The sequence below is a fragment of the Dermacentor variabilis genome, chromosome 1 (genome assembly GCF_050947875.1).
Source record: "Dermacentor variabilis isolate Ectoservices chromosome 1, ASM5094787v1, whole genome shotgun sequence".
Taxonomy (NCBI): domain Eukaryota; kingdom Metazoa; phylum Arthropoda; class Arachnida; order Ixodida; family Ixodidae; genus Dermacentor; species Dermacentor variabilis.
Genome location: NC_134568.1, coordinates 214624470 through 214641859, shown reverse-complemented (window position 1 = coordinate 214641859; position 17390 = coordinate 214624470). Strand labels below are relative to the sequence as shown.

The following is a 17390-nucleotide window of genomic DNA, read 5'->3' as shown; positions in this document are numbered from 1 at the left end:
AAAACTATAGCCTTCCTACATATAGAAAACCATGACCAAGTGTAATGAATGTTAACAAGTGTTCTTTCAACTACAAACTTCCTGAAGCATATTATCGATGCTCATGAAGGGGCTTGATTTTTACCTCATGAAGCAATGAAAAACATAGGGGAATAAATATTTCACAGCATTTATTATGCATGAGAATTCGTGATAAACTACAATTCATAATAAAGGAAAATGAAACTGGCAGAAAAGACACCTTGCAACTGGTGCAAACCAGATATACGAATGTATATGTGGTACCGAGCCCAAGATGATTTGAAACATAGCCCATGGCCCAAATGAGCTCGGAGATTGCATGGCAGTGCTGACATATAAAAAATAAGTGCCCTAGACCTCTTCCCATTTGCAAACAGTGCAACGTCACTGTGAGTGCCCATACCTCCGAAGTGGGCACTGGTTGGCAAAAAACGTTCAGCCAGCCACATCTCTTCACATAGGAGCATTGCTTGTGCCTAATTTGCTGTGATCACAATTAATTGAAGTGACAGATTATACTAATTTTGCTTTGAAAGTACCTGTCCTCGATATGCTGACACAGCAACGTAGCGTTGTTTCCTAGTGCATGGTACCTATAAGTCAGCATATGGTGATTTCAAAAGAATGGCTCTTCTGTAGATGAGTCACAAAAATTTCATTGACTTTTGAATGCAAGTATTTTACCACAGAAGAACATTTGCCCCGTGCCAAAACAACACTTCACATAATAATAATAATAATATTTGGGGTTTTACGTGCCAAAACCACTTTCTGATTATGAGGCACGCCGTAGTGGAGGACTCCGGAAATTTTGACCACCTGGGGTTCTTTAACGTGCACCTAAATCTAAGCACACGGGTGTTTTCGCATTTCGCCCCCATCGAAATGCGGCCGCCGTGGCCGGGATTCGATCCCACGACCTCGTGCTCAGCAGCCCAACACCATAGCCACTGAGCAACCACGGCGGGTCACTTCACATAAATGAATGGTCTTCGGACAATGCATTGCACTGACGGGAATGTACTTAATTTGTGTCTATTTTCACTCTGATATTACATGGTATACAAGATTAACTTCGTCAACAATTATCAGGTATACCCAGTGGTGGGGTCTAAATTCTGATGGGGGCACAATGCAAAAACAGCCTTTACCATACTCTACGTGCAAAGTAAAAAACTCCAGGTGATTAAAGTGTTCTTCATATAAGACATCTCTGCTGATTAAGGATGTTAAACACACTATTTGAATTAATTTTACCTATAATTCATTGCAATGTGAATGCACAAAGCACATATAAATAATTGATCATTTATTGTGCATTTACTTCGTTCTGCCTGCCCATTGCTGCTTTTAACTTTAGAAGACCCAGTTTTGCGTGTTTATGTGCATCATCACAGCATAAATTTCATTTCACAATGGCAAGTATAAAAAAGAAATACAAGAAGGGAATTCACTGTTTTAGTTAACCCTTTCCCTACAGTTTTTTGGCCAAAAATAATATAAAGATACCGATTTTTTTTTTTATTTGCCTAAATGACTCTACAAATCTCAAAACAAGAAAATATCCTTAAAGGCATGTTATTTGTAAGATACTTGCAAAATATATTTTTGAAAGTACGGTGAGAGGATTGGTTTCACTGCACTGCACAGCAGAGCGTCTCCGACTTTCTGTAGTCCTCGTTGCAAAAGATGTCTATTTAGAAATTCAATAATAATACTGTGACAAGTGGGGCTCATGCTTGTGGCAAGGGATGCCAGATCCCTAAATTGTAGACTTGGTGTGGTACATTTCGAAGCACAGAATAGTGGAGTGCTACTCCACATTCCTTGCACCAGGTATGACTAGCAGTTGACTTCACCGAGTAAAAGATCTGTTAGTTCATTCGTTAGAAACAATTCAAAATATGGCGTACAGTTCCCATCCTCTGTCACAGTTACCTTTGTGCCAGGCGCGGCCGTGAAAACAAACCTTGTCTGCTCCTGACACGTTGAGACGCTGTCATCGTCCGAATCTGACGACTCAGAGAAGGTATGCTACTCAGTATCGTCGCTGCCATTCTCAAAGGAAATCCAAACTTCTTCACAGTCAGAGTCCGACAAATCTTTCGCAATTTTTTTCCCCTTTTTTCCAGAGCGAAGCCGTTGTTGGCACGTGCACGCACAGAAGAGGACACCATCTTTAAATCCTAGTTGCCAGCATTGAAGCGTTAATCAGCCAAAATGCAAGCTTTGAATGTGCTTTTTATTTTTTTACTGCACCATCTGTTGAAGTCAAAAAGAACTAAACAAAATTCATCAGGGTAGCTTGACTGCAGCAGTGCATGAGCGCTTCTTCCAGCATGGATGACTACAGGACGTCTTTGGTGGGAGCGGTACAAAGCGTGTGGACAAGCTCAGCTTGTCTATGGTAGGGAAAGGGTTAAGACCCATGAGATCTGCTATAAAGTGAAATAATTTTAGTAGTTGCCTTTTGTACAATCCCCAATCCCGAAGTTTTTGTGCATGCACAGCTTCGGCAGTGGTAAAAACATGCTAGTAGTGCATGCACATTCCTTGTGTCGAGGGACACGCTATTCAAAGAATGTTAAAAAGCATGCTAGGAGCTCATTTACAGTCATACCTTCAAGCCAATAGCTTATGCTTAAAATTTTTTTTCCCTTCACACAGCACAGACAGCACTCAGATATATGTGTTTACTGATCAGCGCATCTCATTTATTTCCACGTGTACAAAAATGACAGGCCATGAAGTTCTGTCAACGCCTCGTCACTGCAACTGGCCCATTACATGTCAAGCACGTCCACATTTTCGCAGAGCAGATGCATTGCTAATAACACATTACACCAACCACACACACGTCCATACAACAAAGTGGTCCATTTCCCTATGCAAAGGTGAGCTCATACCGTCCATATTTTTCGCTGCACACTTTATCACACCGCAAAAATGTGGTGCATTTCTGAAGAATAGTTAATGTCTCTATCCTTCATTGCACAGTCCACCACAAACTACCATGTTGTTCACTTCCGCAAGTAATAACACCAGCACTGCCATCATCTCTATCATACAGTTTACTACACACCAATGCTCCCCGGCACACAATACTGATAATCTGGCTGACAGGATGATTGTGGAGGTACATGGAGAAAAAAAAAAAGAAAGCGTCCATGTGGTGCACACCCGCACTAAGCACTATGCGAGTGCACCGCACCAAGAGCTGGCGGAGGTGGCATTTTGCCAACCAAAGCCATTGCATGTGCACCGGTGATGTCCCACTGTGACATCACCAATGCCTTGACGTACTCATGGAGAGGTCTATAACAGGTAGGACCCCTTTTAACAGGAATAGTGGCAAGTCAGGAAGCGTCATTCAGCACCATTTGTGGCCATGGCAGTGGATGTGGGACATCCATTAAGCTGCAGCTGTCACAAAGCATATTATCTTTGGAGCATGCAACTGGCCAATATATGCTACCTTCCGAAGTTGAGACCTTCCCTATGCAAGGAGTGAGAATAACTAGGGGAATCAAGGAACCCATCTCTTTAGTAAAAGACCAAGGAAAACACAGGGGAAATTACATGTTCTTATATTAGGGGTGTGCAAATACAGTAAAATCTCGATAGTTCGAACTTGAAGGGGATCGAAAATTTGTTTGAATTAAAAGAAGTTTGAATTAAAGGAAGCTAACTGAATGAAGGACTCAACTGCAGTGGCGCATGTTCACTGAGCTAACACATGAGTGGGAAGTTCCACAAGGCTTATTCACACGTATTTACAAATTGCAGTCAGTTATTAGGCGGATCAATGCTTGTACTGTGATAGGAGATGGCAGGTGCACGCGTGTATAATTAAACGGTCCCTCACCAGGCCCCATAGCAAATTTTGGTTATATGTTGGAAGTTGTTACGTGTCCTCTAGGGAGCGTTTTGCCGCAAATTTTTTTTATATCAGCTCATTAATAGCTGAGATGGAAACATTTCAGTGCAGTGAATCCATGATTTCAGGACGCAAGCTCCACTGCCAAGAGAAATCCTCTCTCCAGTTGCCATCTGGCCTCTGCACGTGAAATTCCTTCCTTCCTTTCTCCCATACCGGACCTTGAAGATCGCGTGACGCATACGTCATGGGCCCCGTCTTCATTTATTTTCTCCTCACTTTTTTGCAGCGTGGTGCACTTCCCCTGACGCCGTCGCATGCGAGCTGTTGTGATTGTCTCGGTTCGTTTGTGCGCTGTGCATGAGGACACCTGACTAGTGGTATAAGTCAGTGCTACACAAATACTGAGGCACACACAAGCAGATCATAGAGCATGATCCTGCCCTGGTACAAGGTAGAAAATGACGTAGTTTCGGTGTCTGTGCGTGCAACTGCACGACGTTTGAACAAGCAGACGAAACAGAAGTAAATCTCTCTTGCTGCGGTGCAAAGTATAACAAAAACATGCAGACATTCGGTTTGCATGTTTTATTATTTCTCTAAGTTTTAATCTGTCTATTCAAGCAACGTATTACACAAGTAACAGATGTTGCCTTGAATAATCCTCGAAGTCACATGTCACCACGAGCGACGTCACAGTGCAAACATGTGTGTGTAGGCGCACTAGTACGTGTATGTCATCCTTCGGCTTGGAGCGTGGCGGCCGTGAGAAGGGAAAATGGCGTTCAATTTCAAATTTCAGGTTTTCTCATGGCACGTAGCGATGTAATACTTTGCCGACTTGATCGTTATTAAGCAGTGTATGCTCTAGGCTTTTCAATATAATATGGTCAGAACTGGTGAGGGGCCCTTTAAAGAAAACACACTATGTCCGGTGACAATTGCCCCTTCAAACTTTCTGTATGCTTCACCACGTAAGTTTGCTGTATTGAGGCAAAGTTGAATTTCGGCATCTGACATCATGCAACGCGCCATGCTTTCCGCACTCTGAAGCCATTGGAGAGGATTATAAAGGCGGAGTCAGCATCATTGCTAACGGCAGCGAATTGTTTCAATGAAAAACAGCACCAAACAGCAAGAAGCTTGGTAGTGAACGTCGAAGTAGGTAGGCCTAAAAAAAAATTATGGGGTTTTATGTGCCAAAACCACTTTCTGGTTATGAGGCATGCCGAGTGGAGGACTCCGGAAATTTCGACCACCTGGGGTTCTTTAATTAACGTGCACCTAAATCTAAGCACACGGGTGATTTCACATGTCGCCCCCATCGGAATGCGGCCGCAGTGGCCGGGATACGATCCCGCGACCTCGTGCTCAGCAGCCCAACACCATAGCCACTGAGCAACCACGGCGGGTGGTAGGTAGGCCTAGTGTTGCCGCAGTGTGGCTATGGCTGCCAGCGGATGGATGGATGCTATGAGTGTCCCCTTTGGAACAGGGCGGTGGGTTGCGCCGCTAAGCTCTTGTTATTATGTGGCCTGATGTTCTACCTATGTTAAAGAAGAAAAAAAGAAGGAAAGGAAAAAAAAAAAACCCACGAGGAATTCCCATAACCAAACTTTGTGAACCCCTATTGTGAACTTTGTTTTTGAATGACTCCGTTTGTTGTTTCCCTACTGTTATTCCACCACTCTTCCGATTGCCACTTACTAATCTCTACTGCAGACATGTATACTTTCCCCCTTCTCTCGCTGAACCCAAGGGCTTCAAGGAGGCCAGAGATGCCTATATCGACCACTGGGCAGATATCTTCACATTCTAATAAAACATGCTCCATCATTTCCCTAGCTTTATCACAGCAAGCACATGTTTCTTCTTCCCTTGCTTCTTACATCTCGCTTTATAAGTGCATGTTCTAAGTCATCCTGATCTTGCTTAGAAATATAATGAGCTTCCCTTTGAGTTACCATAAACTGTTTCTTTCCTGATTACGTTTTTTCCTCTTAAGTAGTTACTCATAGCAGGTTTCTTTTCCATTGCCACCACCCATGATATTATCTCAGGCTCCCTTACTTTCCATTTGATGCTCTTTGTTGCCAAGTTGCTCACCATACAGGTCGCATACTTGCTGGTAAGCTTCCTAGTTCTTTTCCTCCGCTGTGAATCAACATTTTTCCTGTACAAATACCTTAAAACTCTCGTTTCTTACATATCCCTCAGTCGCTCTTCATAATCAATTTTCCTGTGAGCATTTCTCACTTCAAAGCTTGTCCAGCCCATATCACCCTGCACAGCTTCATTTGTAGTCTTCCTGTGAGCGCCCAATGCGAGGCAACCCACTGACCTTTGGTTGCCATCGAGTCCCGAATGTACCTCTGATTTCAAGAGAAGAACCACATTTCCAAATGTAAGTCCTGGAGCCAGTACACCTTCCCACATACCCAGGAGCACCTTGTACCTATTGTATCCCCATAGCAATCTGTGTTTCATTATGGCCACATTTCTCTTCCCCTTTGCTGTTATTCTTTCTTCCTGTGTTTCCAGATATTTATCGTCTTTGTTTATCCAAAAACCAAGGTATTTATATTCTTTTACCCGTGGTACTTCCTGGCCCTGAATTGACACCGTCTATTTACCGTTTTCATTGAATACCATAACACCTGATTTTTTAACGCTGTGGGGATGCGCGACTCTCACGCGCCCCCGATATGTTGTTTTCCCGCATAGCTCCCGTCTCCTGCAATCCGGCTTCGCCGCGTCGCCTGCGTGATGCCACGATGCCTGCGGCAGTCAGTCTGGTTGAAGCACAGTACAAGAGATGGCGCGAGTGTTGTGCTGTTAACGCCGCCTAACGGCGGGGTTACTTCGATGCTGAAAGCAGAAAGCTCTTCCTCTTTGGCTCGAGGTCGGCAAGCAGCGTGGACGTTCCACGCGTGCGCCGATCCATGCTTCTGCGAGACTGTCTCGCGAGGGCTTGTTCGAACTCGCCACCGTTCGTGTGACGGTATGCGCGAACGACCAGGCGTTGGGATCCAGCATGGGGCGAACATATTCGCTCGCTACCCGGTCGCGGTGAGTCGTACTTCCGCGATTTGTCACGTGCCCATTGGCATGTTTTGGGGATAGCAACTCTGCTAGCAGGGACTGATCTACGAAAGGTGCAATAAATGCCCTTGTGATTGTTTGCATTACTGTGTTGTCGTTTCTTTGACCCAAGAGCACGGGCGAGAACCCCACAATGCTAAATTTCAGACCCAAATTCTCGCCTTCCTGTCCACAGATATTAACCAGACGTTGCATATCACTTTGCTTGCTAGCTAGCAACACAATGTTGTCCTCGTAAAACAAACCTGGAAGCTGCTGTTCCCGTCTGTATGAGAGATTAAACCCAATATTGCTTCTGGTGCCCTCTCCACCCTCACCATGTACATCATAAACAGCAGTGGGGATAAAGGGCACCCCTGCCTCAGTCCCCTGTTGATATCAACTTTCTCCTTGCTCCTCATCTCTTCCCATTCAACGCAAACGGTATTTTCTAGGCAAATCTCACTCAAAAGCTGTATACAATCATCACCCATGCCTTCCCCTTCCAGAATATTCGACAAAATGTTGCTATGTTGTCATATGTTCCTGTAATGTCTACAAAGGCCACATACAACGGTCTGCTTTCTGCTTTTGATATTTCAATACACTGAGTAAGAACAAACAAGTTATCATCCAAATGCCTACCTATTCTGAAGCCATTCTGAAGCTCTCCCAAAATGCCATTATTCTCTGCCCATGCTTGCAGCTTTAATTTGATTGCCTGCATTGCTAGCCTGTATATTACCGATTTAATGGTGAATGGTCTATACAAGTGAATTCTATCTTTCTCCCCTTTACCTTTATAAATTGAATTCATTCTACTTTGTCGCCAACTGTCTGGTATTCGTCTACCCTTTAAAGTTTTTTCCACTGCTTTCACCAGAGCTTCCTTACTTCTTGGTCCTAGTTCATTAATCAGCCAAACGGGAACCTTGTCTAGCCCTGTGGCTGTGCGCTTTGAAATTTTCTCTTCGGCTTTCTTCCAGTTGAAATTTGTCTGCACCAGCCCCTTTTCGATCCGGTTCTCTTTCATGCTCTTTTTTTCCTCAAGTAAAACCTCATCATGGCCTTGGAAAGATTCGGCTGTTATTTTTTGTATGAAATTCAATGCTGCATCCCCTTCTAGTTGGTTTCCATCTTCACCTAGGATATGTTGTTGTATTGTTCCAGGCTTCCTGCTCAATAAGTTTACGTGGTTCCAAAATATTCTAGGTGCGGCCTTCTTTTTCTCACGTATTTCTGAAAATCAACGTTTACTTTCACTTTTTATCTTTGCTTGCACCAGTATTTGAATCACAGATTTTTTCTCCCAATATATTTTTCATTTTATGGCTACTTCATCCTGTAGCAACTGCGCTTTTTTTGCCTGCCTGTACTTTCAGGAGGCCTCCTGTTGTTTGGTGATTGCTTCTCGTATCTCCTTGTTCCACCAGCTTTTCGGTTCCTTTTTTTCCTTTCCATCAAGCATGTTGCTTCTCTTTCCGTATTTCTGTCATTGTTACAGTTAGAAGCTCACCATATTCCCACTCTTTGCTTGGTCATTTGCCAAATTCTTCCTCGACTCTTGCGACTATATTTGTTATTTGCTCAGGGTTCAAATTTGGACTGGCCATTTTGTGCTCCTTGCTTTCTTTTGCAACTACATTTCCCATTTTCAAAATGATGCGTTTATGGTCACTCTAAATGCTGCTATACCCTTTCTGCTCAATGACAATTTCTCTCAACTTATCGTGAATTCCTTCTGTCATCAGGCAGTAATCAATGGTCGATTGCGGATTTCCCCACTTCCCACATGGTCTGCCCTGCATACTTAGGCCCTGTATTCATGATAACGAGGTTATGTTGCTCACAAAGATCTAGTGTTAACTTCCTGTTGTTGTTGGTATAGCCATACAGATCCTGTATGTGGGAATTCATGTCACCTAATAGGATAATTTCGGTATCATTCGTGAAACCATTAATATCAGCACTTAGGTATTCCAATAACTCTTGATTCTTCACTCTGCAATCATTTCCGGTCCACAAATAGGTTACGCCCAGCCAAGTTGTTTTTCCACTCATTGTACATGACAACCAAAGATGCTCTTGACAGTTTGAATTTACTCTTTTCCATTTGGCTCCCTGATGGATGAGCATTTTGACTCCCCCGCCCTTTCTTTCCAATTTAGTTCTGTTAAACCCTTCCCAAACATAGTTCTCAATCACTGGCGGCTCTTCCGAGTCTCCAAGATGCGTTTCTGTAACTGCATGCACCCCTATTTATTCTCTAACTGCTCCTCAATCTCTACCAACTTTTCCTTTCTTCTGCCGCCCTGGATGTTTACGTAGCCTATGGCATGGCGAGCTCTCTTTCTTTTCATGGCGATGCTATTCCGAGGTTCCCCTAGGGGACCTTCTTCATTACTACTTACACTGGCCTCCTGATCGCCTGCGGGCCCCCTAAAGAGCAACCGCGCGGCCAGCAAGTCGCCAGCCCACTTCTCGTCCAAGCCTGTGACTGAAGTGGATGACGTCTCGTTGGAAACCACCACACCACCTCACTTCCCTGTTATTACAGTAGTGGATCTACATGCGAGAGCGCCAGCTCGAGGCGACGCAATAATCAAAATTGTGGTGGTGGTGGCTTCGATTAATGCCATTTTGGGCCTGCGGTCATGGCAGAAAAGTCCGGAAAATCGGACGGCGAAGATTTTTTGCATCCGAAATTTCAGACGTTCTTATACATTGACTCTATGGGGTACATTGCGGTGCCACAACACTAACAGAAGTCACTAACCCGTCACTAACAGAAGTAATCAGTGATGTGCGCCTGCACATGCCTGTGCACAAACTTCTGCCACTTTTTGTTTTCTTTTCGTTTATTCGCGCGTGACATTAAGGAGTCTCTCCTAAGCTGTTCCTCCATGGTGGGGTCAGAGTAATGCTGGTCGGAGGAGCCGCCACGTGATTTGGCGCACTACTGAGAGCATTGTGGGAGTGCAGTATGTTTGAATTAACAGTTGCAAATGATTGCATGTTCAAATTACCAGGCATTTTCACCTACTGGAATACACATAACTTTGATGGGACCACGGCGTCAGTTTGAATAAACCGAATATTCGAATTAAGCATGTTCGAGTTAACGAGATTCGACTGTGGTGACTTTTGAGAACAAATTGTATACGAACTGAATAGTGCCAGTAGTGAATCAAACTGAACATAGAATACTTTTTGAAGACTTTTAGAATAATAGAAACCATTACCACAATTAATATAAAATGATGTTCCTGTCCTAGCATTCTTAAGAAGCAAGTTTCTGTCATACATAGTACATTATGAAGCACTGTTTATTAAAAGCACAAATGGTGCGTTAGGAGCAAGCAAGTAGTTTAATCATATGCATTTGGCTCGTCAGAGAGAGCGAATGACTTCTGCAAAGCCTGTAAAGTATGGCTACCTAAGTAACATAACCTGCTCCACTGCACAAGTTCTCATGTTTTATGTTTATACTATGCCCATGGGGGTGAAAATTTACTGTTCTTTTGCTCCAATATTATATACATTTGGGTGTAGTTGACGTTCCGAAATATTTAAAAAGCATTCGAAAAATATTTGCATTTATGAATAGTGATTATACGATTTGAATAATGAATCTCCAAATGATTCGTTATTCAAAAGTTTCAAATATTCGCACACTCTTATCTGACTATTACATTATTGAACTGTATAGTAATTATGGAAAAGAAATAAATATGCAATAAAATTTTACATTCGTAATAAACGAATAATAAAAATGAAAATGGAAGATAACTAGCTGCTGGTTGGAGTCAAACCTACAGCCTTCACAACACATGCAGTACTCTACCAAATGAGCTACAGTGACTGTTATTCCTTCATCCACTTTCTTCATCATTTATGTACACATGATAACCTAGCTGTGGGAGCATTGGCTAGCACTACCTGTAGCCATGGTGACAGATGTGAAACATTTGTTAAACCAGAGGTGTATACTATGTACATGTCACTTATGTACCATCGGCATCAAATGAAACCTGAACATCGGAGAGCATAACTGAAGTTATAGTGCATACCGTCCAGTCATCCCCATTGGCAGGCATGCTCATCCGGTTTGAACACACTGTGCGATGATGCTCCCCTTTTCATTTCTGTTCTAGCTCCCTTTTATTTGAAAGTGACAAAAGAAAAACCGGAGAAAACAGAAGCTAAAATATCACAATATAGCGCGAGTAGCATCACCCAGTGCAGCAAAAGCATATGCGCCATATCGGCGTCAAATGAAACACGAACGGAGTTTGTGCCAGTAAGCATTATTGCACCGTCATCCTTTCTAACCTTCAAATAAAAGGGAGCCCCAGAATAGAAACGAAAATATTGCAGCACAAAGGGAACATCATCACGCAGGGCAGTCAAACTGGAAGTGTGTGCCTGTCAATGGTGATGACTGCACAGTGTGCAGTTTACCTTGAGTTAGGTGCTCCGCTATTCACATTTCATTTGACACTGACAGTACCACACACTAGCGATGTCTGCTGGGTAAATGATGTGGTGACATGGACTCCACTGCCGCCTTTTCTTCGCACATAGTGGTGCTATATGATTGCTACACTCTGGGACTTGTCTGAATTTACCAATGTTCTGGCAAATATCTCCAATTTAACTAGCATCTGATGCTACTGCATGTTTCCTGGGACGAGGTAGACAGTCCAAATTATCAGAGTTTTTGGGTTAACACAGGTCAAATTAAGGAGCTTTCACAGTATGGCGCATACTGAAAGCGATGGCCCCTGTCAGTGAGTGCAATCTTCTACTCAATGACACATCACTATGTTGAATTTCTTCGCATTTCTGAACCAGAATTTTGTCATTAGCCAGGGTGTCTACCGTTAAGTTGACATTTCCAAATTCCCTGAGTTTTCCAGGTTTTCCCTGAGTGCCTTTGCCGAATTCTCTGAGCGACACAGAACTTTGTTTTATGTCAAGAGATGGGCTGACACCATGTCATCCGATGGAGTCACTCTCCAGTAAGCATGCTAATAAATACAAAACGACTTAATCCAGCTTGAATAGTAAGGGGTAGTGTTTACTTTATTCAAAAAGAAAACAGAAGGGAGGGGCTAGTAAAATACAAAGCGAAAAAAAGATATTGGAAAAAATGCGTAAAGCTTATAGTGAGACATTCTCAAATACTAATAAAAAGGAGATGCATACAGAAGCAAATATTTTCGAAGATGAGCTATTTCTGTCAATTTTATTCCAAGGTGCTGGAGACTCCATATAGAAGGCAAGTCAAGGCAGGAGAATGCCTCTGAATTTTATAGTGACCCATCGTAAATACATAGTAACTAATATTCATTAATTGTACAGTCAGTCGTGCTACGTTTCTTCAATAAATATATTGAATCCCCCGCTCAAATTACTTGCAAAGGTTAATTATTGGGCCCAAGCATTACAACAAGGGAAGAAATAACCTTTTGCGATTACAACCCAAACCCCCAACTTCGCTTTCATGAAGGCACTACTCTCTTTGAAGGGACGTCAAAGAGTGCAATGCCTTTGTGAAAGCGGTCATTTGAAGTGACACAGTTCACTGAGACATGGAATGGGTGCACCTTAAGAAAGCAGAATATGCAATTTACTCAAAGCCTAATGTTCACTGTCTATTCCTTGTAACCACTACACAGTAATGACCAAAATAAGTTGCGTTCGCAAATGTTATGCCGTGACTGAAGGGGATATTACGAGATTCGTAGTTTGTTTCTACAGTGTTCTCGGTGAGCTAAACAAGGCACCTTGTTCAATTCTAGGGGAAATTAGGGGCATGGTATGGATAAGGTCTAGGCGATGCTCCAAATGGATGGGTTAAATGCGCATTTTCAAGTAGAATAGGTATGCCAGTGGTCCATAGCCTTATTAGTCTGTTTTAAGAGCGGTGTAAGACTTAAACAGCTGCGCTTGCATAACTACAATAACAACTGAGATAAAATTGTGCGAACATAAGGGGAACAATACACCAAGTTTATGTGCGATGGTAAATGCGTGTTGATGAAATACAGCATCAAAAAATGGTGAACAAGTGTTTGAAATTATCATGCTACTGCTATTGTCCAAAGAGAGTTTACGATACTTTTTACTTTGAAGGAGTAGGCAGCAATTCAAGTGGAATGTGTCGCATAGTTTTAATATATCTGGGTTATTGTGAAGGGTTACGAATAATCATTGAACCTTCATTTTTTGTTCTTATTTTGTCATGCGTGACATATTAATTTCGGCTGGTGTTCTCGCTGAACTAAAGAAGGCAGCTTCGTTAGGTTTGGTGACTGTAAGGGCAAATTAATGGGTGGTGTGGAGGTGAAGTTCAAAATAGATGGCTTTCGTAATAAATTATGTATGCAAGCACTCCAGCGTGTTTGAGCATGTCTCACGAGAGCGGAAGAATTGAGCCCGCTGTTCTGGCAGCACTATACAAGCCGCCAAGACAAAATTTTGCGAAAATTGGTGGTGCCCAATGCAAAGTTCCTGTGTGAAGTGGTTGGATCAAATACAGCCTTTGTAAAATTTTCTTATTCAAACATTAGAGCATGGGATATGGCCACTATCAACTATGCTTCCCAGTGTCTGTAGCTCTAGTTTACAACAGGTTCATATTTTGTGGAAAGTGAAGGGGGGCCATTGTAACTGCAATGTATGACAAAATTTTTACATTCCTGGTCCGGTTAAAAGCATAAATAATAATGAGCTGTCATTTTCTTTCCTTATTTTCATGCGTCATAACAACTTCTGTCTTTGTTTCAGCGATGTCCTCCATGAACTAAACAATGCATTTTGTTCTTATTTGGCGAAAATAGAGGCAAACTTCAAATATAGAGAACTAATTATGATATTTTTAGTATATTACGCATGTAAGCTATTCATAGCTTTATGAATGTGTTTTGCGAACAAAGAATTTATCCAATTGCCCTGGAATAACTGTGAACTCAACAGATATCAAATCTAGTGGAAATTGAGGGGTGGGAAGGGTTGGGGGGGGGAGGGCATTATAAAGCCCTAAAGCATTGCATACCCTCCTCAGCATGTGTAGTGGTGGTTTTTAAGAGCTTCGCTGGACGTCCACTGTCGCAGGGCCGGGATGGCGTGTCCATTTTTTTTTTTTGTGTGTGTGTGAATATTGCAAGTAATTTATGTTGATTGTACGTCATTGCATATAACCTCGACAGTACTATTACCTAAACTAGAGATACATTTATGTTGTAGACTTAAGCAGCAAGTACAATTCTTTGTTGAATTATTAAAATTATATAACATCGTTCCTATCATCATTACCGTGACAATTGCCCCTTCCCACGCTTGTTGAGCTTCACCGCAATAATTTGCACGTGCTTCACCGCGTAATATTGCTGCTGTGAGGCGAAGCTGACTTTCAGCAACCAGCATTATGCAACGCGTCGTGCTTACCGAGCTTCGAAGCCAATCGCGAGGACCACAAAGGCAGAGTCGGTGCCATTGCTGACAGCGGCGAATTTTTAAATGGAAAACACGGCACAGAACGGCAAGAAGCTTAGTAGCAAACGCAGAAGCAGCTAGGCCTAGCGTTGCTGCGGTGGTGCCTACGACTGTCAACGGATCTGCGTGCGAGTGCGCCGGTTCGAGGAGCGACGAGGTAATCAAAACGGCGCCGGTGGTAGTTTTATTAATGCCCTTTCGGACCTGCCATGATGGCAAAAAGTTCGGAAACTCGGATGGCGAAGGGTTCTTGCATCCGAAATTTCAGACGTTATTATACATAGGCTCTATGGGGTACGTGGTGGTGCCGCGAAGCAGTCCGAATTATCGGGCCGTCCGGAAAGTCGGTCGTTGACTAAACACTGGCAACTTCTCCTACTCGGGCCAGCTTTACCGCGACTTACTTTCCCTTTCAATAAAATTACAGCTACTTTTCCCTGATAGAAGCGCAAATTCCCTAAGTTTTCCCTGAATTTTTCTAGACTATTGAAAATCCCTGAGAATTCCCGGTTTTCCCAGTTTTCCCGGTTGGTAGGCGCCCTGTTAGCGTTAGATAGGCCACTTGCATTATTTACAAAACTGAAGCCGCTGACATATTCAAGCACCTCTGTTCTGTACAACTCATTAAAAATATTAAGAACTTCAGACAGCAGTGATGCTAACCTGTTGGTGTTGGCCACAGACTCTTCTTCCAACTCCATGTTCATTTCGAGTTCCAGATCATCTCGGCCATACTCAAAGCTGTTCGCACTGTATGAAAAAAATAGATGTTACAAATCTATAAAGATGCGCATTAGAACAGTAAGCAATTAAATCATAGCAATCACAGTCTAAGAAAGGCCACAGACTTCTACAAGCTTTGGGAAAAGTAGTAGTTTTTAGATACTTCCATATTTATTTGCTTGCATTTTGCTACACAACTGTGAAGTAAAATGCCTTGATTAGCTGTAGCTTTCCTTTTCTTTTTTTTTTTTTATGAAAGTAACACTACAGCACACTTTTTGCAAGAACACACAAATATGCTAAATAGGGTAACACACCAAAAATAATTCCTTTTCAATAACAACGAAATGGTTCAACACAGTTACTCAAGACATACAAAGAGTGCTAATAGACTACATTAAATTGACAGTATTACCTCTCCGTTTAATATTAAAAACAATGAATAAGATTGTTTGGTTGCTGTCTCCAAGCGAACAGCTACTCAAGCTGCAAAGAAATCAATCCTCACTTACTATTATTCTGTACAATGAGGGAGCTCTACCAGATTTTCTAGCAATGGTTCTAAGAAAAAACTTCACAGGCTTCCCACTTAATATAATTTCTGTGGCATGTTACATCACTGAAGAAACTTTGCCCATAAATATGACAGAGTATTTTTCTTTCCCAACTCAAAACATTGTCTTTTTTTTCTGTTTAAGCTTGCTCATACAAGCTAGATTCAGTTGTTATAACAAATAATGTGGCATGAAGGCATTGTGAAAAACAATTTTATCCCCTTGACACACAAATTTGATGATGCACAGATGTCTATTGTTATAGTTAATATAATGTTCTGCGAGTGTGCTGTACTTGAATCACTATAAAGGGACCACTAAAGAGAAACACTAAACAACTTTAGACAAATGAATTTTCTTTTTTCAATTTCAAGGTCACAGGTTGATCATTGGAAAAGTAACCAAAATCTAACCCCCCCCCCCCCCCTCTTTTGCCGGAATGCCAGCACGTCAGTGTGACATCACGGATTTCAGTATGATGCAGCAGAAATTCTTTAACTTGCTAACTTTGGTCTTTAGCTCCTTTAAAGAGAATAGCAGTCCATTTTGTAGTACAAAAAATTAACTAGGCCTGAGGAGATGGCATCAAAATCCTCGAAGTCAGTGAGCTGGTGCAGGAACTTGAAGATGGCATTGGCCACCCAGCTTTCATTCTTGCATCTTTTCTGGTTTACCAAGCCTCCTCTCACAGCAAGAATGACTGTTCTGGTATTGTAGAAAGGTTTTTTTTTACTAATACAGCTAAACTTATTTTTCTCTTTAGTGTCCCTTTAACAGTATGTTTTGATTTCCCCAGTTTGAAGGACAAAGCCAGTAAGTAGCTCACCTGACTGCCCGGCAGGTGAAAAAGACAATGCGCTTGAGCCGGCGGTTGTAGAAGAAATAATTAAAAGACCACAGGCAACCATCCTCCCCATAAGGATCTGAGGCCAGATCTGGGTTGTAACTGAAGATCTCACATTCAGTCAGTGAGATTTCACTTTCCACGGCTGCCCACAGGTGGCTTCGAAGTGCACTGTATGCCTGGTTAGCTGTTGCGAACAGGTTGCTGTCCACAGTGTTCATCACCCACTGCAGGCCAAGGAAACAAGTGTCATTCATCTCAGCGACAAAGGATTACAGTGGACACACATTCCACATTTCAAAGGGGCCCTGAAACACCTTTTCCCCAAAGACCTGACAAACATGTTCGTAGCAATGTGGTCTTTCAAGAAATATTTCAAAAAAAGGCAAACATGAAAGGCGGAATAAGGAGTGCAATGCTTGCTTTTACTATTCCCCCTCAACTAATCCACTCTCCTCGGCAAGGGTGGTGCCAGTAGCAAAGCCCTACCCATCGCATCTTTCCTTGTATTTTCTTTTTCTCCGCAACATATTTATGGTAACCTTTCTGGAAGTGCCTCTGACAAAGCTGCCTAAAAGCAATAACGTAGTGGTCACAGGACCAGGCAACATGTTAACAACCATCACTTCCCCGTTTCCTAGCTATTCGTGACAGATCCGGAAGGTTGTGCAGAGTAACTTATGGTCAAAAACAATCACCCAATGGTTGGCATCTATGGACTATTGCCACCTGATGTCAGCTGGCTGGCAGTTCTGTAAACATAGGTGCCCTCCCTTTCAAAAATTGGGGA

General features: G+C 42.5%; 1 protein-coding gene across 2 annotated transcripts in view; it reads right to left on the bottom strand.

Moving 5' to 3' along the window:
* The window catches only part of Maf1 (repressor of RNA polymerase III transcription Maf1), a 35868-nt gene that overhangs the window by 2406 nt on the left and 16072 nt on the right, over nt 1-17390 (bottom strand). For both annotated transcript variants that reach the window (XM_075668530.1, XM_075668540.1), the window contains 2 exons: nt 16583-16827; nt 15143-15229 (listed from right to left, as the gene is read on the bottom strand). In XM_075668530.1, the coding sequence (XP_075524645.1) occupies nt 15143-15229; nt 16583-16827 (332 nt within the window). The remainder of the gene's footprint in view (nt 1-15142; nt 15230-16582; nt 16828-17390) is intronic.